The sequence below is a fragment of the Marmota marmota genome, unplaced genomic scaffold (genome assembly GCF_001458135.2).
Source record: "Marmota marmota marmota unplaced genomic scaffold, marMar, whole genome shotgun sequence".
NCBI lineage: Eukaryota > Metazoa > Chordata > Mammalia > Rodentia > Sciuridae > Marmota > Marmota marmota.
This window is the reverse complement of record NW_026000241.1, coordinates 16,278,792-16,304,641: the sequence shown is the minus strand read 5'-3', so window position 1 is coordinate 16,304,641 and position 25,850 is coordinate 16,278,792. Positions and strand designations below refer to the sequence as shown.

General features: G+C 33.6%; 1 protein-coding gene and 1 non-coding gene across 8 annotated transcripts in view; one reads left to right on the top strand and one right to left on the bottom strand.

Annotated features, from left to right (window-relative positions):
* Window positions 1–25,850, top strand: part of Golga4 (golgin A4) — a 99,228-nt gene that overhangs the window by 36,373 nt on the left and 37,005 nt on the right. For 6 of the 7 annotated variants that reach the window (XM_048794921.1, XM_015489495.2, XM_015489498.2 and 3 more), the window contains 8 exons: window positions 2,323–2,370; window positions 3,277–3,333; window positions 6,774–6,872; window positions 7,229–7,361; window positions 8,919–9,106; window positions 9,404–9,487; window positions 11,477–11,624; window positions 22,756–22,934. In XM_048794921.1, coding sequence (XP_048650878.1) covers window positions 2,323–2,370; window positions 3,277–3,333; window positions 6,774–6,872; window positions 7,229–7,361; window positions 8,919–9,106; window positions 9,404–9,487; window positions 11,477–11,624; window positions 22,756–22,934 — 936 coding nt within the window. The remainder of the gene's footprint in view (window positions 1–2,322; window positions 2,371–3,276; window positions 3,334–6,773; window positions 6,873–7,228; window positions 7,362–8,918; window positions 9,107–9,403; window positions 9,488–11,476; window positions 11,625–22,755; window positions 22,935–25,850) is intronic. The other variant, XM_048794920.1, reaches the window with a different exon arrangement.
* Window positions 1,747–1,963, bottom strand: LOC125613843. Its single transcript, XR_007344440.1, has one exon. It is a non-coding gene; the product is annotated as a small nucleolar RNA U3 (small nucleolar RNA).

Below are 25,850 nucleotides of genomic sequence, written 5' to 3'. Positions count from 1 at the left end.
GGTGATGCTCATTGGGCTGTTTCCCCGCCCTTTCAGACTACAGAGCTGCTCATTGGGGGACTTTTTTTGGCTCCGCCCACGCGACCCAGCCAATCGGCCTCAAGAGCAGGAGCAGTGGGGGAGGTTGAGAGGCTTGTGGGAAGCCGGTGGTGGCAGTTGGGCTCTGAAGGTTTTTCCTGAGGAGCTGTTTTGTTTGGCGTGTGTGGTTTGTGGCTCCTGAATTGTGCCCAGCCAGACTGCCGCATTAATCATGTAGGCTGGGTATTATTAGTAACTGTGCTATTCTATCTCCTGGTGAAATTACTGATATACCCTTTGGAGAACTGGCTATAATTTTTATTTCACCTTCATAATCGAGATCAATTACCCCAGGATTTATCATAAGTCCTTTTAGAGTAGAAGAGCTGCGTCCCAGTAATAAGCCTACTGTTCCTTTGGGAAGAGGTCCTTTTACCCCTGTGGGAATGATTTTTTTTTTTTAAATTTATTTTTTAGTTTTCAGTGAACACAACATCTTTATTTTTTTATTTTTATGTGGTGCTGAGGATCGAACCCAGCACCCCGCGCATGCCAGGCGAGCGCGCTACCGCTTGAGCCACATCCCCAGCCCTCAGACACTGTATTTTATAATGTCATTTAATTTTGAATCATCCCTCTGAATTAGATGTTAATTAACTTTATTTTGTAGAAAAGGGATTGGAGACTCAGAGATTAAGTAACTAGCTTAGGTCACACAAGTCTGAATTTGGTTATAAATCTTTCTGGTTGTTTGTACTATTTGGTGCTATCTCAGAAAATCAGACATCCTATTAGGGATAACACCTCTGTCTTTACCTCTGCTTCTTTTGCCACTGAAGGTACCTAGGATAAAATAGTGCTGTAAGTGACATGTAGTTCTTGGGTTACTCTTCTTCCTCACCCTACTTCCTTTTTGAACACCATTGTTCTTTTTGGCCTGAAGATAATGAGGAGAGGGTTCCTGGTGTATTTTTTTTTTATTTTTGTATTCTTGTGTCTGTTGCTAGACTTGCCTTCTTTAGTTGCGTGTCTTTTGACTCAAAACATCAGTAGTGACATTGGGGACCCACAGCAGCCTTCCAAGGAAAATGACAAGCCTCATAATAGCGGGTTAAAGCTGTGGCCTGACTCTTCAGAGACCACTAGCACTTCTACAGTGGAGTTCAAATAATTCTTTGGAGTCATATGTTTTGCTTGCAGATGTGTAATGCTATAATTTACAGTTTCAAAAAAATTTGTTAATCCTTAATTTCATCTAGTTGTGCTTAATGTTTAAATCTCCTATTTAGGTTAAATATCTCTTTTGGATTTGAATTACCAGTTTCTATCTGTTGGTTATGAGTTTCTTTCATCGGTTTTTTATAGAGCCATAGTCAGAGATCTTATCACCAGAAGGAACTTTCAGAGATCATTTGCATCATTTCTTATAGCCCAAAGCAAAAAAAAAATCACTGGAGAACTGCTTAAAACACAGATTCCTGTTTTTCTCATCCTGTATTCCTCAATTCTCCTTCAAACAGTTAAGGGGGGTGGTCAGATTTTTCATTTCTAGCAAACTCCAAGGTGAAACTATTGCTAATGTAGTCTATGATTACAGTTTGCCTTTAAGCAAGTTGGTGCTAATCCTCACCTATGAATTAGGTACTGAAATCTAAAGAGGTGCTTAAGGTGAAGTCACATATAATCAAGTTACCTTCTGTTTTATTTATTTATTTATTTTTAAAGAAAGCCACTCAGAATGTGTTCTCTCCCTCTTAATCTCTAAGAGAATTAAGAACGATCATCAATGGCAAAAGGCAGTTGCAGTAATGCAACTCTTAGAGCCAGCTTCACACTCAGGGGAGAACATTCAACTCCTCCTCGTGGTTGGTTTCTGGTACTCTACACAATCAGAGAAACTTCTTTAGTAACATACTATAGAAATGATCCCTGAAAGTATAGTCTTTAGTTTTTTTTTTTTTTTAACATTTTTAGTTGTAGTTGACATGATATCTTTATTTATTTATTTACTTTTTTTTAATGTGGTGCTGAGAATTGAACCCAGTGCCTAACACATGCTAGGCAAGTGCTCTACCAGTGAGCTACAACCCCAGCCCTACCTTCTAATTTTTTAGAAATGTATTTTGTAAAAAGATATACTAACTATGTTATATAATTTTAACTGTTACACATTGAATTAAATTGAGTGATCTATAAAGGAGTCTTCTAATTTGTTTATCTTTTGACTTTTATAAAGAGATGTTTTGGTAGAGTTAAGAATGATCGTGTTAATAATGTCTAATGTTATTTGTGACTTTATTTTAGCTTGTTACAGCTTATCAGACTCTTCAGAGAGAGAAGAAAAAGCTACAAGTAAGTGATTTTTGGGGGGCTGTTATTAAGTCATATATAATTTTAAAATAAGTCTTACAGTAAGATATTTCTAACTCATCCTTAAAAAATTCTCCAAATAATCGCAGTATCTAACCCAGTAAAATAATTTCTGGCGGCTTTGCTAAAGAGATCCAGAGATTTTACCCCTTCTGGGGCACAAGTTTTCCTCAGAGATCCCTGCAATGTTTAAGAGGTTTTAAGACATTTTTCTCTCTTTCAAGCACATTGCCTAGTATCTCAGTCTCTGTCTGCCCATTTCCTCTGAAGGGGAGGTATCTATCGTTTTGTTTTTGCAGTGCTGGGAATCAAACTCAGGGTTCTACCTGCTAGGTAAATGCTGAGCTACATCACCATCCCTGACACCCAGCCTTCTATTTATTTCCTTTTTTAAATTCTGTGGTAACAGGAATTGTAGTGCTGTTCTGCCACTGAGCTATGTCCTCAGCTATTTTTATTTTGAGACAGGGTCTTGCTAAGCTATAGAGGCTGGCCTTGAATTTGTGATCCTACTCCCTCAGCCTTCCAAGTAGCTGGGATTACTGGTGTGAGCCATTGCACCCAATGCATTTAAAATTTAGCTTTAAAAATTTACTGTTTTTATAATTAACGTACAGTGAAACTGATATTCTGTTTGGTATATGTCTACATAATTTAACAAATGTCTGGGTAAACACTCCCACATGCAGAGCAATTTTATAATATCATGATTTACCTTTTTACATATTTTCAGCATGGTATCAACACTTTCAGTCCTGTCTTCCTTATTCATCTTATTTGGATTAAGACTTATAATATTTTAATATCACTATTTTAAACTTTCTTTGTATTACTACTATACCATGCAGATGTTTAATCAGCTTTTTTTTTTTTTTTTTTTAATTAAAGGGTATATTAAGTCAGAGTCAGGATAAAGCACTTCGGAGAATTGGAGAATTAAGAGAGGTAAGTTTTAGTAATTATTACTCTGAGAATGGTAATTCAGTCTCTTAAATTTTTTAGAATGATAGTACATGCTGGGGGGTGGGCAGTTTCACATGCATGTAATTAGTTATGGGAGTAACTAACCAGCTCAGCCTGTGAGACCACAGATCAGCTCTTCGTAGGGGCTAGATTGAGCTCCTTTATGTCTTACTGCAGGCCACATGTACCCACCTGCTATGGGAGTGGGCAAGACCACTCCTGGTTTCACCCACTGTCTCAAATCAGCCTGCTGTGCTTTGCAGTGAGTACTTATTGCTTTTTTCCAGTTCTTTGGTTCTTAAGTCCATCTGTTAGCTTATTGCTTCCTTCTAATTTATCCTATATAAATCCCAATAGCATGCATATTTCACTGCTGTTGGTTCTTTCTCCCCACCCATTTGTATTGTGGCCATTCATGGGAAATATTTTGTCGCCTATTTTTGTTGTGAATGTTCTTCATGGGTTTGTACTTTTTGTTACTTTATTACCCATCCCAGGGTTTTTGAGAAGTTTGAAACAGATGGCTTTATGGCAAATCAGAGTAATTTTAGAATTTATGTATTGTAGGGCTTGGGATGTAGTTCCGTGGTAGTATGCTTGCCTAGCATGTGCAAGACCGTCGGATAGATTCCTAGTACTAGAAAAAAAAATATGTATTTTAAGTGTATAATTTGTGGAATTTATCAGTTCAAATAGTATAGTGTATGTTGAAAGTATAAATAAGTTTGAAAAGGATCAAGTAGATTAGTAAATCTGCAAATAGCAATTGAGAAATGCTGGTGTATTTGTGAAGGAGGCAAAAAAGAAAAACATGGGAGTATTATTTTCTTTAAAGCATTGATATCATCAACGCTAGCTACACTGTTCCACAGAATATCTTTTTTGGGTACCAGGGACTGAACTCAGGGGCACTTGACCACTGAGTCACACCCTCAGCCCTATTTTATATTTTATTTAGAAACAGGGTCTTACTGAGTTGTTTAGCACCTTGCTTTTTCTGAGGCTGGATTTGAAGTTGCCGTCCTCCTGTCTCAGACTCCTGAGCTGCTGGGATTACAGGCATGCACCACCGTGCCCAGCACAGAATATCTTTTGTTGTTATTAATGATAGTTCATTGTCTGAGTTAACCATCAGTACTAATCATGTAGATATTTCTTATATTACATTATTAATATTTTATCCTTATTTATAGTATGTTTGATTATCAGTAAGATTGATATCTAATCTCTTTCAACCATTTTTATATATATCCAAGTTCCTGATGCTTTTGTGAATGATACATAAGAGATTATGTGATTTATCACAGTCCCTCAACAATTCTTTAAAATGTTCTAAAGAGGACTTTGAAAACCAGGGTAATTTTTTTGTTTTGTTTTGTTGACAAGAACAAGCATTGTCCTTGTGATATAAATAATTACAGTTATCCTTTCTTAATGAAAATCTGTATGGCTTGTTTTGGGTTAATTAATACTTTAGAAAAATTAATACACACTTTTGAAGTGTTAGAGAAGGAGCAAATCTTTAATTTGTAGTCTTCCCAGGACTTCGTATTTCTAGTTTGACTTGGAAGATAGCTAGTGCTCAGAATAGCATGCATGGAGATAGGGGGCATGTGGAAGGATGCTGGGGGAGGTGGGAGAATAACAACTAGAGCATTCTCTCTTTTTTCTCATCCCTCCTGCTTAATATTACTAGAAAGTGCTTTTATAAGCTAAAAACATCTTTGTTTTTACTAGAGAGGCAAATAATATGACACTTTTGCCTACAACATTTTTCTATTAAGCTAATGTTTTTTAGTTTAATATATTCTGGGGCTGGGGTTGTGGCTCAGTGGTAGAGCGCTCGCCTAGCATGTGTGAGGCGCTGGGTTCAATCCTCAGCACCACATAAATGTAAAATAAAGATATTGTGTCCACCTTAAAAAAAACCTAAAAAATAAATATTTAAATATATTTTTCTTCTCATCTTGCATTTTGGAAATAAATAAAGGGTGTTAACAATAGATATATTTCTATTTTGGTTAGAAAATTTAAATGTTCAGGTTTTATACTGATAGTAATGTGCAGCAGACATGTTTGAAGTTCAGAGAGAGTACATTACAGTACATCAGCTTTTGAGGGTGTTCTATATGGAGACACAAGAATACTTTTTTTTCTCCCTGTTGCACTCATTCCCCACTAAGGAGTCTCACTAAGAAAGCTGTCCTCAAGAAAGTACAGCTGAATGGAGAGTGGACTTTATTAACAGATGGGAAAGCATAGATGTAATATTCTTTACTACTGACTCTTAGTAATTTGGGACCTTATAGTTGCAGGGGAATGTAGAGGACACTTAATGTGCCTCAGTGGTTTGAAAATTAATAAGTTTGAAACAGTACAAGGAGTTGTTTATAAGCCCTTGAAATACTGTTTGAAAAGAAATTATTCTAGCAAATCTGTAAGGGATGGATTAAATTATAGGAAGGCTTGAAATAATGAATCTCTCTAGAAGGCTGTTGGTGGAAATTAATCATTCAAAAATCATTGCTAACTGGGCTGTGGTTATAGTTGTGGAAAAAGACCCTAAAAGTTGTAGAGAAAATGATAAAAATAATTTAATCTTATGCAGGGATCAATAAAGATAAGTAAAACATGATTTTTAGTATTTTGCTCAGGAAATTAGTGAAGTAGGAATCCTAGAATAATAAAGGGGTTTGGGCAGACTGTTTAGTGTATTCTAGGTGTTTTCCCCTAGCATTCTAAGGGAGTTAAGTGTAAGGGAGAAGCATAGAGCACACAGGACTGAGTCTAGAGGGAGGAATAAAATCAATAGAGGACAAAGAAAAATGTGGCCAGGAACTCAGAGTCAAGGAAAGTGGGTACGTCTGTTGAGATGGTATTTATTGTGGTTGGTATAACAGGGAAATAACTCAGATCGTTGGATTCCATTAGAAAGGTTTATTGATGATCCAAAGAAACCAGCATTTTAAGCAATTTTAGAAACTACAAGTTTATTGTTTTATAGATAAGAAACGTTTTTGAATATTTGATGCTTTCATGTTTTCGAAGGAGGGAGACAGTTGGCTTTTTGTTTGGTATATTGTAATTTAGTTTTATATTAAGTGAATATAAGATAATATAAAGCAGTATGGTGTCTTGAAGTAAAGTTTTAAGTGCTCCTTCCATTATTAACAATTTAACAATCATTATAGCTCCAGAAAGTATACACTTTCTTCTTGAATCTTTGTGTTATTTAAGAAACAAAATTATTTGTTGCTGTAAATGTTTTAAATAATGTTAATGTCTTAGATTCTGATTATTCTCTAATTATTGTTGCTGCTACCTTATATTAAGAGGTATGCAAATCTTGATTGATCATGTTTTTAAACTTTAAAAAGTGTGTTTTATACTGAAAACTGCTTGTGAAATCTTTTGTGTTTTAGGAGCTCCAAATGGATCAGCAAGCCAAAAAACATCTCCAAGAGGAGTTTGATGCATCTTTAGAGGAGAAAGATCAGTATATCAGTGTTCTCCAAACTCAGGTAAAAGAGTAAGAGAAAAAAACGTGGAATTTTTTTCAATGAAAAAATACAAAGGTTAGATGGGATATCTAAGGAGTTCCAAATTTTACAAAAAGCCTATTTTAAAAACTTTTGGGCTTTCCTTAATTAATTAGAAGGCTGATTTTTGTTTATTATGTCTTTTGACTAATGATAATATCACTGGCACTAATGATAATCTCAATAGCACATGTTAAAATCAATTGCACTGTGAGTGAACTTTTTATTTAATTTTTCCCCTACTATAATAAAAGAATATTGTTTACTATATCCACTGTGTGCTTTAAAGAAAGTTCTGCTGCCATAGTATTTTCCCCCTAATGAAGTACTTCTTTTAGGTTTCTCTCCTGAAACAACGATTACGAAATGGCCCAATGAATATTGATGTATCGAAACCACTCCCTCAAGTGGAACCACAGGCAGAAGTCCTCACTAAAGAAGAGAACACAGAGAGTGATATAGAACCAGTAGGTAAGCTTCATCTTATCCAAAGCCTAATTTAAGAATTAAAGGAGATTGTTAAAGGCTTTTAGAACATGAACAGATAGAAATGGATTGAGATAAATATAAAATGCCCTTGATCATAACATTTCCACCAACAAGCAAGGGTTATTATTATTTTTTGGTTCTTTGTTGTCTTACTTTTATAGGAAAATAAGACTTGTTTTAAGACTTGAAATTTGCATAGTCTGAAAGTAGCACCATAATTTTGTTGTAATTAAAATTTGTTGTGTTACACTGTTTTATTGATAGCAGTAGCTAGATTTCATATGAACAAGTAAGTTCTGCTCAGTTTTAATAAATATGCTATTTGTAATTATTTGGATATTTTAGTTTGTTTTAGTTTCTTTTTTTAATTTTTTTCAGTTGTAGATTTAAATTGTAGATGGACACAATACCTTTATTTATTTATTTTTATGTGGTGCTGAAAATTGAACCCAGTGCCTCACCCGTGCGTGACAAACACTCTACCACTGAGCTCCAGCTCCAGCCATGTTTTAGTTTTAAAAATAATATTGCCTCTATAGTTTTATATTTAAAGATGGTGATATTTGCCCTGTTTTTTTTTTAACTAGAAAAGAAGAAACAGTTAAATTTTATCTTAAAATTTAGTTATTATCCTTCCTATTTTTTGAGTCTTTAAGGTACACGTTCAGTAAAATCCCCACTTTTTATTTTTTAACATTTTCTCTCAAAGAGACTTATGGCCCAACAAAAGTAAATTGTTGGCCAGGCATGGTGGCGCACGCCTCTAATCCCAGTGGCTCAGGAGGCTGAGGTAGGAGGATCATGAGTTAAAAGCCAGCCTCAGCAAGAGTGAGGCACTAAGCAACTCAATGAGACCTTGTCTCTAAATAAAATATAAAATAGGGCTGGGGATGTGGCTCAATGGTCGAGGGCCCTTGAGTTTAATCCTTGGTACTCCACCCCACCCCCCCACCAAAAAAAAAGAAAGAAAGAAAGAAAGGAAAAAGAATTCCTCTCAGGAAGAGATTAAAAGGTTATTGGAAAGAATTTTTTTATTAATTCATTTGGAATGGGAGCTAAGACATGGGGTAATTTTGTATGACAACAACAATAAAAAGATTATCAAGCTGTCTTTTAAGGAGGATGGATTCAGTTATTGTTAGTGAAATATTGTGCCAGTCCAGGATGGGACTGAGCCACAAAATAGGTGAATGCACTACTTAGTATCTACAGATAAATATCAAACAAATAGTAACTAAGAGTAGAGGTTTGGATGGGCGCCACCTTATTAGCAGACCAGTGTTGTCTCCTCTCTTCTTGATCACACTCAAGAGTATAGCAGAGTTTTGGTATAAGAATATAGTCCTGGGAGTTGGGGGGGTAGCTCAGTGATAAAGTGCATACTTATCATGCGTGAGGCTCTGGGTTCAATTCCCAGCACCAAAATAAATAAATAAATAAATACATTAAAAAATGAACTCCTGTGTATTAACAGACTAACTCCCAGAGTTCCTTTATATTCCTTACTGAGTGCCTCTGCTTATGCTGCTTTATTATTAGTGGGAGATGAAGCTTCTGCTAAAACACTGGAAATGCTTCAGCAAAGAGTTAAGAGACAAGAGAATCTACTTCAGCGTTGTAAAGAAACAATTCAGTCACATAAGGAACAATGTACACTGTTAACCAGTGAAAAAGAAGCACTGCAAGAACAACTAGATGAAAGACTTCAAGAACTAGAAAAGATGAAGGTAAAAGAGCAAATGAGTTTTATTGTATTTAATTCTGTAGAGCTATATCTACATGCTTCAGCATGGCCTGCAGCTTCTCTGGAAAATCTTCTTCCATCCTCCACAAATAGGATGTAGAGGGTGTTTTAGTTTGGGCACCCAAGTGCCCTGGACTTGATTGCATTTAGCGTACTTATAATACTTCCTATGTATTTTTCTCCTATGTAATATGTATTTCTAGATTACATAAGATGTTTAGAGTTCTCATATGAGGAGAAACTTTGTTAGAGATAAAAATGAATTTTTAACATTTTTTAGGAGCTTCACATGGCTGAGAAGACTAAACTTATCACTCAGTTGCGTGACGCAAAGAACTTAATTGAACAGCTTGAACAAGATAAGGTAAAAACAACAAAATTTATGATACTAAAACTTATCAGGAGGGTCCCAGAATTTACTTTGGAAAGCAGCTAGAAACATTCATATTTCTGCTTTCTAAATTATTACAACTGCTTCCATGAAAAATCTTCTTAATTTGTAGATTTATATAACTATTAGCATTAGTTTTATATCATGGGAAGCCAATTTTCTCCATGTTTTCTTGATCTTAGTATTTTAGTTTATAAATTTGAATAATGGTTGCAAAGAAGGTCTGTACTTCTGGTACACATCTGCTTTTCAGAGAAAAGTTAAATTAGGTCATTCTAAATGTGAATGGTTTCAGTATGTTCTTTCGAATATTATGAAAGCAGACTAATCTCTCAAACAAGTTGCCTGAAAAGCAAAGTAATAATTTAAATATTAACATAAAGAATTTCTACACATGGATTTTAGGATGTGAGATTGGAGGACTAAGGGATGAATCTTACCTTGGTAGTTTGGAGTTGGAGCGTCAGCGGTAGCTGCATAGCAGGGATGGCTGAAAACTGTTTTGAGTAAACAGTTTTGATGTGTGTTTCAGCCCTAAGTTTTTGGGTCCTTTTCAAAAGCAGCTCCCAGTTCATTCCATACCATCCATCATTTTTTTTAATATGCTAGTTTATAGCTATAGTATTTTAACATATCTTTAAAACAAAGTCTTTTTTTATAAAAACATAACTATATTATCATAATTAATCTAACAATTTAATAAAATTCCTAAAATGTGATATACTATCTATTTAGTTTCAGATTTTCCTTATTATCTCATAATATTCTTTTTCCTTTTATGAATCAGGATCCAGATGAAGTTGTTTGATTGTACTTGGTTGATACAATCTTTCTTTTTTTTTTTTTTTTGATACCAGGATTGAACCCAGGAGTGCTTAAATTCTGAGCCAGATCCCCAGCCCATTTTATTTTTTATTTTGAGACAGGGTTTCACTAAGTTGCTAAAGGTTTTGCTGTTGATAAAACTTTAAAGACTTACTTTTAATCTTTAGGTTTGATTTTCCTTTCTGTTTTCTTTTTACGTTATGATTTGGTTTTTGAAGAAACTGAAGGCTCATAATTTTGTTTTGAAACTTCTTCTTAACAATGCTCTTCCACTTACCTGGTTTTTATCTGTCCTTTAATAGTAGCTATCTTGAAGAATCATATTCTAACAAAGGGGTCAGCAGACCCTGCAAGTAAGATAGTAATCCTCTTAAGACCCTAAAATAGCTACACAAAAGTCTGAACATCTTTTCAAAAGACAAATTGAGCTACCCCATTTTTTGTTAGTACCGAATGACTGATTTAATATATAATAATTTGGTTATCTCCCCCTCCCCCCCTTCCCCACAGCAAAGTCCATTTCTAGTATAGATTATTCACAGAGAGGGAACAGAAGCAACTAGCAAATTGGAAGAATGAGGGTACCTTACTGATAGCTGTAAGGAGTTGTGGTGGAACCAGAGACAGTCTAAGAAGGAAAGAGAAAAACCAGATAGATCTGAATTGCCATCTTGCTCCATCCAGTGGGGCAGCAGGCATCTCACACTCTCAACGGTCTCTGCGATAATCTGTGTATAATAGTACAGATCAATAATTGTACTTTTATTATGATTCTGAACCAAGTTCAAAGGCTGTATTTTCTTCCTTATAAACTGTTTTTTAAGACAGGGAAAATTATAAGACATTTATAGAAAGGTTATAAAATAAATCTTTTAACTAAAAACATATTTTAATGGTTAAAAGATTAAATTTATCATTAAAATAGTAAAATAATTTTTATATAAAAAAGTCCTGATATTATGCCAGTAAACTGAGGCATAGAGCAGAACACAGAGTTCAGAGTATGAAATACTGAAATAATTCTGATGCTATATTTAGTGAGAAATATTTTTTTGCCTTTAAAATTAAGTTTGAACTGTGGTATTGATGATGCAGTTTTGTTTGTGCAAATGCTTTAGAGTTTTCACTTCTGTTTAGGGTATGGTAATAGCAGAGACTAAACGTCAGATGCATGAAACCCTGGAACTGAAAGAAGAAGAAATTGCTCAACTCCGTAGCCGCATCAAACAGATGACTACTCAGGGTGAGGAATTACGGGAACAGAAGGAAAAGTCTGAAAGAGCTGGTAAGAACTCAGAGGTTACCTTTTAGGTTTGCACTCAAAAGTCATTTAAAGTGCTTGATGAGTGTTTTTAAAAGTTGAATATTGGTAAAAATACTTACTGTAGAGACTTTTTATAAAATAGCAAACTGCTCATTACCAAAAGCAGAGGTCAGTAAACTGTGGCCTATGGGCCACATCCAGCCCATGATTTATGTCCAGCCCTTAAGCTAAAAGTGACTTTTACTTTACTTTTATTTTTTTTGACACAATATATTTATTTTATTTATTTATTCATTTATATTGTGCTGAGGTTCAACTCAGTGCCTCATGTGTGCTAGGCAAACACTCTACCATTGAGCTACAACTCCAGCCCCTGATGTTTACTTTTTTAAATGGTTGGGTAAAGAATGAAATGCTATAGAGACTAAATATGGCCTTTAAAACAAGATATTAATATATTGCTTTATAGAAAATTTTGCTTCACCACTGCCTTATAGTACCAAAATTCAGGTTAAAAATTTAGAAATTTTAAATTTTCAAGTAGACACAGCATAGTACTTACTAAATAACTGCTACTTTATATATGCTTTAGAGTAAACAGAAAGTAAAAGACATAATTTGTTTTTAAAAGGAATAATGAACGATTTAGTGTTATATAAATGATAGTCTGAAAAAAATAAAGATCAGCATAATACTCACTGAGGTCCAGTATCCAGTAATACTAGGAAAGGAGACCTGTTAGAAAGAGAAGAGAGCAGGATGAACTGTGTCTTCATGTCAGGAAGAATGTATATTTTGAGTTGGACCTCAAATAAATTATGAATAGAATGGCCCTAAACAGAGAGTTAGAGACAACAGACATTTCACTTGCTACAAGATCATAAACAGACACAATGATCATAGTGGGCATGTGAATCCACTCTAAAACATTTTTGCCAAAATGGGAAATGAAGTTGGATTGTGAAGGACTTGACTATTGGAGTCTTAAAGACAAGAAGCTGCATTTAGACTCTGGCATACAAGCAATAGGAAATCAGTAATAGAAAAGCAAAATGTGATGGAAGCTAGAGTTTTATGTATAAAAGATGAAATAGGAAGTCAAACTTGGAAGTAATAGCAGACATCCAGGTTTGAAGGATAAAACTTTAGCTATCTTGACTGGGATGGTGGTTTTGGAAAGGACAGGAAAAGTAGTAGAGTGCAGAATTTGACATCTGGTCAACTTGGAGGAGCCAAAGAAAAGTAGGATTCTATGATGACCTCAGAGTTTTAAGCTAGGAGACTGGATACTGTGGAGTTAGAATAGGAAATATAAATGGCAAAGTTGAGGATTAGAGTCAGATGATGAGTTTACGTAGGTAATTTGAGTCAATTCTGAGATTTCCAAATGAAACTGATATGTAACATTTGGAAATAAGAAATCTGAACATCTTTCAGGAGTCATTAGCCTAAGGTTGAAGCCTGTGGTTAAATCTGTAGGAAAGACTTTTTACTCCAGAAGAGTGAGTTTTATAATAATAATAATAAGAGTAGTGGCAGTAGGAGCTATTTTAGTTCTACTTGCTGCTGCTTATATGGCCATTATTAATACTGTGGACCAGAGGTTATTTTAGCAAGGCTGTGCTATCAGTGCTTTTCCTTGTATTTACTTGTAATAAGTTCTTGTAATTCTAGAAAATATTCCTAGTATTATCCTCATTTACAAATAAGAAAGCACAAGAACCTATAGGTTAAGTAACATGTCTACATTCATACACAATGGGTAAACCAGGCATTGTAGCTCAGAGTCTATGCTTTTTATAGAGGTTTTGAGTTTGCAGAGAGAGATGAGAAAAAAGTTACCTCAAGAAGTCATAGGAATTGTGAATAGCTGTGTTTTCTGGCTGAAGTTAAGAGATGTTTCAGGAAGTAGGGGAGATAGAATAGTAAGGGAGATAGTTTTAAAAGGCTTTTGAATTTGGTGAGGATTTGATTCTCAGGATGCAATTTTGAGAAATGATTTTTTAAAATTAATTAATTTACTTATTTTAATTAGGTTTATATGGCAGCAGAATGCATTTTGACTCATTGTACACAATTGCAGCACAACTTTTCATTTCTATGTATATGATGTAGTGTCGCACCATATGTGCAATCATACACGGATCTAGGATAATGATGTCCATGATTTTTGAAACCTTATTGTAAGTAAGGTGTTAGAGGGGAATGGGTCTGGCTAAGAGAAATAGTTGGCTGACTATTCATAAATCTCCATCTCCTTGCATTTGTTTTATGGATAAAGTGGTTGGGGAATTTAGTTAATGAATTTGTTCACATTAAATCTATGAATATTTCCTTTTGAAAAGAGGTAATAGACATCTTCTTTCAGAATACAGTCTCTGAAGCCTCATGGGACATTGTGAAACATGTTTCTTTTCTGCAAACAGAAAACCCAGCGCATAGTCTCAGCTTTTCTTTAAAGCCTTCCCATTTTTATGACTGCTTTTTGTTGACTGTTGTAACCAGTCAAAGGAAATAATGTTGGTCAGGGAATTCAATTTTCTTTTTAAATTGGGGTATACTTTATAAGGAGGTAGGAAATGAAGAATAACTATAATATTGAAAAAGGTAGACGTTAAAAAGGTACATAAAATATACAGTTTATTCACATGAGGATAAAATTGTTTTAGATAATATTTCAATCAAATCTTTAATTATACAACCTTTCTTCCTTCTCTGAAACACAGATGTAGTTTGTCTTTAAATGCGATTTTCATAAATATATATGTGTATGTATACATGTGTATACACACACACACACACACACACCAACCAACCACACACACACACTTTTTTTTCCCTCTTAGTGCTGGGTTTGAATCTAGGGCCTTGTGTGTGCTAAGCATATACTCTACTGCTGAGTTACAACCCCAAGCCTCAAAACTAAAAACTAAAAAATTTTCATTAATATTTGCTAGCCTGTAAGTTGAGAAACTTTTCTGTTTTGTCAAAATAGCAAAAATAAGTATTAAAAGATTTTAATTTTCATTATTGTTATTATTATTTTTCTATATGTGTGTGGTACTGGGGATCAAACTCAGGGCTTTGCACTTGAGTGCCTTACCACTGAGCTACATCTCCAGCCAAGATTTAAATTATTTAATACATACATTTACTTTGGAAAGTCTCTAAATAACACAGTTATAAATGTTTTGATAGATACTTTTAACACATATACTTGTAATCATAATTATAGAGGGCTATGAAAGTCGTAATGGACTCGTTTCACATTTTTAAATCTATACTGAAAACTAGTTTTGCACATAAGCTGCATTTCATCTAGTGGTCTTAGATAAACAGAACTTTCCAAATAGAAAATGGTTCTCCGTTCAAATACAAAGTGTACATGCTATGAAAGAAAAATTTCAGTTATGTACTTAACATAAGAAAAAAGTCCATGTAAAGGAAGTAGAGTTTCTATACTCTGTGAATATCATCTGGCTTTTGGAGCATGCATTTGCTTTGATTAGATATTTTTCTTTTTCTGAGTAAAATCTCTTGGGATTTAAAGTTTAGAAGCTAAACACTAAGAGTTGGCCATGTAAAGGGAACATTAACATGATTTGCTGTTGTTAGGATTTTATAACTAGCTGTGTCTAAGTTAAACAAATTTTTGTTATCAAAGAAAACAAATCCTTCTAATGCATTTTCAACTGTAAAAAAATGTAGTTCTGATATTGTTAATAGTTCTGGATATGTGGATATTAATAGATAACTCTTGAATTGCTTATTCTGGATGTCAAAATTCACTAAAGAACATTCCCTGCTACTTTACTTGAATCTATGTGCTATCACATTTTTTTTCTAGATAAACCATGATGCCTCCTCTGTGTTATAGAATGCAGGAAATCTGAATGTCTCTGATTTTACAAAGAATAATTTTTGCATGAATTATTCACAAATGTCACGAATCTGGACTTCCACATGTTCTATCAACCTCTAGTACTTAAGTAGTATACTTTTTAGTAGAAATGTTAGGAATATTCTCAAGAATATGGTAGTATAGTACTTGATAAAATGAAAAACATATTTGTTACAAACACCTTACTACAACTGTTCATTTTATTACTTTTTAGGTGTTACTTAAGAACAGATGATCATATCTTTTAGTAACAAGATTTTAAACTTGGATAAATCTGATGATTTAGCTTTAGTGTATAATGCTGTTTTAGGTGCAAGGAAATATTTCCATTCATCTTGAAAATTATATCTTCATGCAGTGCTAATGTAGAATGTTAATGCTATTAAATGTCACAGTGCATTTTGGCTGTTCTGTGAGTGTGGTGTTTATGTGTTGACCAACATGGGAGGTAGGGATAGTTGACTAATTATTAATGCAGTTATCTTTCCAAAAGTTTGGAAAATAGGGAATATGAAAGCCCACCACTGTTTTGGCACACACCTCATGTAGTCCTTTAACCAATACATATTTTAATGTTATTATAATAATATAATTTGTATGTTCTTTATGCCACCATGTACCATTATATTAGGAATACTTCTAAATATTGTTAAGGTATTAACACATTTTAATGGCTGTGTCAAAGAGTAGCACATCATTTACTTGGTAACCATGTTTTTATTGATCCATGCCTAAATTGTTTTGTATTTTTGCTTTTATGAATAATACAATAATGCTGTGATATAGCTTATTCTAGGTTTTAAAATTTCTTCTTAGGATAAGTCTTACCCCTAGAATTTTAGTCTGTTTTCTTAGTTACCTTCAAGCACTTTAAACAGCCATTACAAAAAGGAATCAACATAAATTTAAAAAGTTCTTGTCTACAATTAGGCAAAATGAATAAAATATTCTGCTTGAATTAGGAAAGTCTAAAATACAATACGTTAACTTTCATAAGTTCTTGTTTCCTTTCATGTAAATTGTCTTTGTGAAGTTGTGTTTTATATGCATTGAAAAACTTGGATTAACTCATTCTTTGCTTTTTTTTTTTATTGTCATGTTGTGTTTGTGCAGGAAATAAGCTTTCCATCATTTGTATAGTCTAGGCTTGACATATCAGAGACATTCAATTGAACATATTTATTTCAAGTTTGAAGCAGACCCTTTAAAAGTTTATATATTTAAATAATGTGTAAGATTTATGCATTTTATATGACAAACTAAAATTATGTGTATTTAAGTACTTTGTTTCTGATAATTTATGTGACATAGTTTTCTTGGAGTCTTAAGTCTCACAAAACATCTTATTTTTGTGCATCCACACATGCCAATAAGTGAATCATGGTGCCTTTCCCAAGCCTTGTATGAACAGGACTGGGGTAAGGGCTGTTTTTTTTCCCCCCCTTTTCTTTTCCTCCTTATCATGGGTATTTAGAATAAGCTTTAAAAAAAAAATTCCATGTGTCTCAGGCAAAAAAAAAAAAAAAAAGGTATGAATTAGATTTTAAGTGTGCCATGTTAGATAAGTAATATATACATATTTTGGCACTAAATGATTATTTGATGGAAAAATTTATTATCTTCAATGCATTTTAAATGCATTTATGTCCTGGGCAATACCACTATTAGTGGAAAGCATCAGCAACTGGAAGAACACAGTTCTCTGGGAGTGTAGGATCTTATCTCCAATTTAATTAAATTTATTTAGCTTTATTTTAGTCCAATTTTTTTAACATTTGCTTAATGTTTTTAAGGTATTTTATAAATTTCTATCTAAGGAATACATGAAAATTTGGATAGATCTGCAGCTTTTAAAAAATATTTTGAGTTGTAGATGGACACAATAACTTTATTTATTTTTTAAATGTGATGCTAAGGATCGAACCCAATGCCTCATACATACTTGGCAAGTGCTCTACCACTGAGCCATACATCTGCAACTTTTTTTAAGGTCAAAGCATAATGAATAGAATGAATCTTGTTATATATTTTGAAAATTGACCTCAAAAAGTAGATTTTCATTGCAAATGTGGTGCTTATATAAATTTATAAAGCCCCCAATTATATATAAGTATTGTGTTGTCTAGGTTATGCTACTGGGTGGTAGTATTTATTTTTATTTATATAGACTGTAGCACAGTAGTTTTCAAACTATTTTATTTTAGAGACCATTTTACATTTTTAAAACTTATTGTAATACCAGAGAGCTATACCAAAGAGCTATATATATGTGGGCTTTATATATTGATATTTTTTGTATTACTAATTAAAGTAAAAATCTAAAAAGTCTAATCCATTTAAAAATAGGAGCTATAGGGGCTGGGGTTGTGGCTCAGCCGTATGGCGCTTGTTTAGCATGTGTGAAGCACTGGATTCGATTCTCAGCATCACATAAATAAATAAAGGTCTATTGACACTAAAAAATATTTAAAGAAGCAGTTATAAATCTATTACATGTTAGCATAAATATTTTTACAAAATATACCTATATTTTCCAAGATAAAATATAGTATGAAGAAGGACCTTGTTTTGCATTTTTGTACATTGCTTTGTTTGGTTTAATAGAACACAGCTGGATTTTCATGCATGTTTCTACATTCAACCTGCATTACTTTGGTTGAAGCATATGGAGAAAATCTACTCTACACAGATATGTATTTGGAAAAGGGAGGACCTCATAGATCCTCTAAAAGGTTCCCAGTGCCCTAGGATCTTTGGAACATGCACTGAGAACTGCTACTCTAGTTTTTTTTTAAACTCACAAAAGAGGCTTGATGAGTGGGTGGGAATTCTAATAAAATTCTTTTTTTTTCCTTTTTCTTTTAATTTGCATTTTATTTATTTTATGGTAATGCCTGTGTTTTTTAAAGCCTAATGCCACATGCTTTTAGCAGGGGTTTTTTGTTTGCTTGCCTTTTTTTTTTTTTTTTTTTTTGCTAGGATAAAGGTACTGGGTTACTTTTTATGTCATTAGACATAAAATCAGCAGTTAATCTAGAGATTGGCAGCCTTTCCACACTACTGCATCTTTGTTTATTTCCTGCAATAGAAGTTGAAGTGGGTCCTATTAGCCATATTGTAGGGTATACTCTAGGTCAGAGCATCAAAACAATAATGCTATGTGGAACCTCAAAATTCTGTCATTTGTTATTATAATTGATTAGGATGCTCAGGATGAAAAGCAGAAAAGGTGGTAGAGTGGCAAAAATGATGCTACATTCTTTCTAGCTTTATCTAAGAATTTCTTCTTTTAATTCCCTTCCTCCTTCACTAGTTCAGCTACCTTTTTGGGAAATATTTTATGTGTGTACGTAAACCTAACCTGGTGAATGGTAAATATCCAGTTCATATTCCATGAATGAATTGTTAGATTATTGAGCTGTAAATTGCCAACTTCTTGTTTAAATTTAAAGTGAGAATTCATCCATTTTTATAATTCCCAAGGATTTGAGTGAATCCCACCTGAAGTGAAAATGGGGAGTTAGCAATAAAAGTCCTCCCCTGCATTTTATTTAATTGATAGAGGACCATAATTAACATTGGTTAAGTTTTTGTCTAGAAGTATTTTCCAACTTTTTGTTGTTGTTGTTTAAATAAAAATTGCCTGAGATACATTGAATTTTGCTTTGGAAGAACACAGTGTGTTCTTGCAACATTCCGCAGCAGTTTGTGCTTAGCCTTCCTGTCTGTTCAGTATGTGTCTTGCCCATAGTTTTCCCTGCTCACTCTTGCATGTTGGCTGACTTTGTCAGCTGCAGTTGATGCATGCCTTCTTTTTTTGTTGGTAATTGAAAGGTGAATTCCGTAGACATTCAGAACATATTTCTTTGGTACTTATATTACAGTCCTAGCATATTTTCACTTTGGAAAGAGTAGCAGTTCACTTGTAGAGTGTTACAGGCTGTAGATTCTACTTTGTGTCTGGTGGTTGCAGGATCAGAAGGTGAGATACTTCTGCTGGTTAATAAGTGAACTTTCTCAGTTATCCTCCTCAGACATTGAAATGGGATTCACTGATGGAGGCTGACTTTCTGTGTGGAAGTAGTTTCATTTGTGATGCAGCGTAGAATCCATAATGGGTTTGAAATATGTTTTATATATGAGGATATATGTAACATGCTTTAATTTGGGGGGGCCTTACTTGCTATTTCCTTAAATCACGATAAAGGTAGAAACCAGTAAGTTTTTTTTTTTTTTTCAGAGGAATAACATGTTGCATTTAGCTGAGAATTGGAAGCCTACCATCAAGTCTTATTTTAAATTTATTTATCATCTGAGGGAAAATTTGGAGGTACCAGAAATTCATTTGAATAAGGATATTGAGTTAAAGATTTCAGGTTTCTTTCTAGGTGGGAAATTATTTGGTTCTCTGACATAACATACAGAAAGTTAAATTTAGATGATAAAAACTGTGAAGTGAAATTTGTTCTCCTTTAACCATTACATAGTAGATAATAAGGTGACTTAGGGAAAGTGTTTTAATGGATTAAACACTAAAATTAGAATATGATATCAAAATATTCTAAGATTTACTGCTTGTGTTTAGAAAACTTATTTAGTAGAAAATTCTATATCTAAATAGGAATTTATGGCATGGACTTTTTGTTTGAAAGGTGAGAATATCACATTTAGTTTTTTGGATTGATTGATTGATTGATTGATTTTTGTGGTGATGAGGATTAACCCAAGCCCCGCTAGGCAAGTGTTCTAACACTGAGCCACATTGCCAGGCCATTTAGTTTTATGCTGTATTTGATTCTGAAATTAAAACAGAAAATTTACTTGTTATTCACTATATAAAGTTTTGTTTTATTTTGCTTAATTGACCAAAGTTTTTTATTTATACTTTGGAAGGTAATCAAAACTATCTTAAAATTCTCCAGAGTCTGATTTAAGGTGTTTCTGTGATGTACTTAGAAAGCTAAGATACAGTTTGACTTATTGAATGAAAATGTACTGATGACATCTAACCATTATAAAATATTTGTCATTACTTTTCCAAGTTTTTTTTGTTATTCCAAAAGTCATCAGCACAAACTGAGCAATAAGTACTCTTGTTACAGAATCTTTCTCATAATCAGTCATTTGACTTGTCTGATTTTTTTTTTAAAGAGAGAGAGAGAATTTTTTTAATATTTATTTTTTAGTTTTCGGTGGACACAACATCTTTATTTATTTTTTTTTATTTTTATATGGTGCTGAGGATCGAACCCAGCACCCCGCGCATGCCAGGCGAGTGTGTTACCACTTGAGCCACATTCCCAGCCCCAACTTGACTAATTTTTAAGTGAGGAAACATTTCATGGTAGTAGCAAGCAGTCAATTATTTTTGTATAATTGATACTAGAAATTATGGGGCAAACTTAACTATAAAGCAAATATTTTTCTTTAAGTATTTTCCTTTCCAACATTTAATTTATTTCTAAAGATTATGATCATGGTGTTTGCAGGCACATGGCAGTAAAGTTAGACTGGGAATCTTGAAAAATGATTTCAGTTAATCTCTTTGAAATTTAGACCTTATTTAGCATTGCTTTATACTTTGGATATGTAAAATGAATGAATTGGATAGATTTGGCTTTTATATCAAAGATTTATGGTTGTCATAAGTGTTATTTTTGTAAACTGGTGAACACTAAGTTGTGTTTCCAGTTATTATCTCCTTTTTCTGTATCTGATGAAATTTACCATTTAAAAAAATGCTTTGGGATAGATATTTGTCTTTAGTCATGTAGTATCTTTGCCCAAGCCACTGTTAAGCCAAGCCCTATTAGTAAAAGGCCTTTTTTCCCCATGAATGCCCTACATTGAAGTTCCCACATTTCTTACAAAACTGGAAGTGAAAATATTGCATATATCAATGAACTGTGTCCTCTGAACATGTTTCTTGATGAGATTGAAAACCCTTTCTGAATACTTGAGTTTGGTTTATAGTCTATCTCTATGTAGTGGGAGGTCTGGGAACTTCTATTCTGTGATGACTAAAAGAAGTAATCTAGGATGACAGTACAGTAGAATTTTTCACAGAATGTCATTATGCAAATAAAGTGTGTTTATGTATGCCTGAATATATATTCACAACACACATGTATGCACAGACATGTACATGCATATATATACAAATATAATCATACACATGTATATATTTTGGAGTTCAAGTTACCCAAGTTTTGTACCTATCCCATCTGATTTTGTTAAATGCTACATAATCTATTTGGCTTCCTTAAAGATCTTTTTACTCTAGCTAAGATGATGATGATGATTTCTTCAGCGCCTGGGATTTCTTTCTTTTTTTTTAGGTACCAGGGATTGAACCCAAGGGCGCTTAACCACCAAACCACATTCCCAGTTCTTTTTAAATATTTTATTTAGAGACAGGGTCTCACTGAGTTGTTTAGGGCCTTGCATAGTTGCTGAGTCTGGCTTTGAACTTTCCATCCTCCTGCTTCAGTGTCCCCAATCCCTGGAATTACAGGTGTGTGCCACCATGCCTATTAGGGCCTGAGTTTGTTCTTATCTCACTTAAGAACTACCTATCTGCTGTAGTGCTTTTTTTGTACTATTGAATCAAATAAATTTTTTTCTAGTCAACTAAAAAGAGCCCTAGTTTTAAACTTGTAAAAGTAGTGAGCTTCTTCTCAAAAGTATATTGTTTAAATATGTTATTCACCCAGTCCGTGTTTTTAAAAAGAAGCATCCCCCCCACCCCGCTCTTTTGTTATATGGTTAAGACTTTGCACATAAGATTTGCCAAAGAATCATTTATTCATTCATAAAAATGTCCTATAATACAATAGTGTTATGTAATTACTAATGATAAGATAAATTTAAAACTGTATAACAAGTAAGAAAGCACTTGAAATTACATAATATAGAAGTAGGAACACATTTTGTTTCTTTTAATTTGTTCTCCACAAGGACACTGGTGAGGTGAGTGGGGAATCTTTAAAATATAATTTTTTCAAACTTCTGAGCTTAGTCTACATAAGCAGTTTTAACTTAATCCAGAACTCAGTGAAAATAGGTTTCAATGACTGAATAATTCTTGTGGCTTTGTGAATAGCTCAGAAATATTTCTTGGCTTAGAATAACTATGTGTCTTTTAACCTGTCCTGCTACAGCTGCTCTTAGTTTCCGTAAATTGAATGCAAAACACTTTAGCTTAATGATAGTATTTCTTGAGATACTTGTGTTCTGCTCTTTTCATTATAGCTTTTGAGGAACTTGAAAAAGCTTTGAGCACAGCCCAAAAAACAGAGGAGGCACGGAGAAAAATGAAGGCAGAAATGGATGAACAAATAAAAGCTATTGAAAAAACAAGTGAGGAGGAACGCATCAGCCTTCAACAGGAATTAAGTCGGGTGAAACAGGAAGTTGTTGACATAATGAAAGTAAGAATAATTCAGTATTGAAATGAGCTATAACAATTTTTTAAATTTAAGTCTGATGTTTGGCCTACATTTTTGACTATAGGGAAGAATTAATTTGTATTTTCAGACCTTGACTATTTTATGTTCAGAATATAGTAAAAAAGTGCTTTGATAGAGAAATAAATTTAATACTTAAGTACTTATCTGGATCCTTTTAAGCTTTGCTGTCTCTCTAGTGGGCTGTGTTATGAACTGAGTTGTGCCTTCCCTGGTTTTTTGACTTTAGGCTCCTTGAAGGTAGGCTGCTTGACTGATTGAGTAGAGTATCTTTTGCAGAACTTGGTTGAGAAGGTGCTTGCCTAATGTGTGTGTGCTTCAGGGAATGAGGGAGTAAGTTATTGAAAGTAGGTTGCTTAAAATGTTTTGAAGAATCATTATTTATTTGTTCATTTATGCAGTACTGGGAATTCAACCCAGGTTGTCACTCATGCTTAGCACATGTCTTACCATTGAGTTACATCTTTAGCCCCTTGAAGGATAATTATTAATGTCCTGGTTGCTCTTAAAAATATAGATGTCTATATGGTATGGTGTCTCATGCATGTAATCCCAGCTACTTGGAAAATTGGGACAGGAGGACCAGAAATTTAAGATCAGCTTGGGAACTTTGTGAGATCTTGTCTCAAAATCTAAAAAAGATGGGGGCTTGGAGATATAGTTCAGCAGTAGGTACTTGCCTAGCTTGTGTGAGGCCCTGGGTTCCATCCCTAGTACTACAATATATATATGTATAGATAGACTGACCTCATTTTCAAAATTGTTAGTGTTTTGAAAATTTCTTTTAGAAACTGGTGAATTTTCAGAATCCCAAGATTTCCAGTTTTTCAGAAATGCAAACATGTAAATACCATAACATTGCCTGCCTCCAGTTCCCTTTTCTATACATTTTTTTTCTGGTCTAGTTTTGCCTGTTTTTCCTCTTGTCATGTTTGCCTTTGTTGACTCTTTATCCTGTTCCTTTGCTGACTCCTCATTTGCATTCTTGATATTTGATTATGGCCTCTAAAATGGCTTAAGATAAATTACAGATCTCAATAGGTGAGGCTTGGATTTTAGAGTTGCAGTGTGTGTTTTTACAACTTGGGCAAGGTTTCTGTGGTTTTATTTATTATTTATTATATATGTAGTTATATTGTGCATAGAGATATGGAGAGTAGCCAGTTATATAATTTTCATGTTTTCTAAACCTTCTGATGAATTACACTTGAATTTCAAGGTAGAAATTAATTGTGACCGATTATTTGAAATACAAGACATTGACTATAACTGTTTGGTTATATCTTAATCTTTTGAATGGTCATATGATATGCTAATTTTAATTTTACCATGGAATATAACAACATAATAATATATAAATTATTTTGAAAGATACTAATATAGCTGTGTTATAAAAACCGAAGGATTAAAAACTATATAGTGAAAAAAGATTTCCCTCCATTTTAACCTCTTAGTTTTTCCAAAGATAAACTGTTTTCTTTTTGAATATACTTCCCAGAGATAATCTCTGCATATAATTTCCTTGTTGTTTAATAATCTACTCTTTTTTTTTTTGATACAAAAATGCTATGTTGTGTAAACTGTTCTGTTTTGCCTTTTCACTTAATAATCTGTCTAGGAGATTGTTCCTTATTTGTTGATAACTGATAATGATGCCCCCCACATCTGTTTTAAAGACTGCTTGAGTTCATTGTATGATTTCCATAATTTAATTGTCTCCTTTTAGATGTTTAGATAGTTCAGATTTTGCTGTTGGAAATTGTGATTATCCTTATACATATTTGCTTACATGTGTATTTCATTAGGATAAATTATTAGAAGTAGAATATTACTCAGGAAAAGATTATGTGCATTTGTAATTATTGCCTGGTTGCTACAGTTACGTAGAGTACAGTTTAGACAGTCTTACATACCAAATGTCTTCCCTGGTCACAAAGATGGTATTATCTTATTTTTCTCTTTCCAAGCTTACAAACTTAAAGGGATATTATTACAAGGGTTTTGTTGTTGTTGTTTTGGTACTGGGGATTGAACCCAGGGTTACTCTACTACTGAGCCACATATTTTGAGACAGGATCTCTCTAAGTTGCCAAGACTGGCCTCAAACTTGTGATCCTCCTTGCCTCAGACTCCTGAGTAGCTAGATTTTGGTGTGCACCACCAGGCCTGGCTCTTTGTAGTTCTGATGTGTATAAATCTTACCAGTATGATAAATATATGATCTTTACCAGTATATATTTTTATATGTTTAAAAGGAATTTGTAGTATATATTTTTATATGTTTAAAAGGAATTTTTAATCTTTGAATTGCTTGACTAAATCCTAGACTTGGTTTTGTTGTTGTTGTTGGCAACATGTTAGTCTTTACTTACAGAGTTGTAGAAACTCTTTACTGTTGGTGGGAATTAGGCCTTTGGATATAAGGTGCTTTTATCCAAGTAATCTCAGTTTATTGTTGGCTTTATTTATGATTTGTTTTTGTTTCTTTGGCTTTTTTATTTTTTAATTATTATTTTTTAAATTTTGGGCCAAGAAGTTTTCTTTTCATAGTAGTTGAATTTATTAGTCTTTTCCTTAAATGCTATCTGGATTTTTACTCTGTTTAAAAACACTTATAGGGCTGGGCATATAGCTCAAGAGCACTTGCCTAGCATGTGCAAAGCCCTATATTGGATCCCAGCACTGCAAAACAAAACAAAACAGAACACAAAAAGAGAAACACATGCTCAATTATGAGATCCTATTTTAAAAAATTATTTATTTTTTAGTTGTAGTTGGACACAATATCTTTATTTTATTTTTATATGGTGCTGAGAATCGAACACAGGGCCTTGCATGTGCTAGGCGAATGCTCTACTGCTGAGCCACAATCCCAGCCCC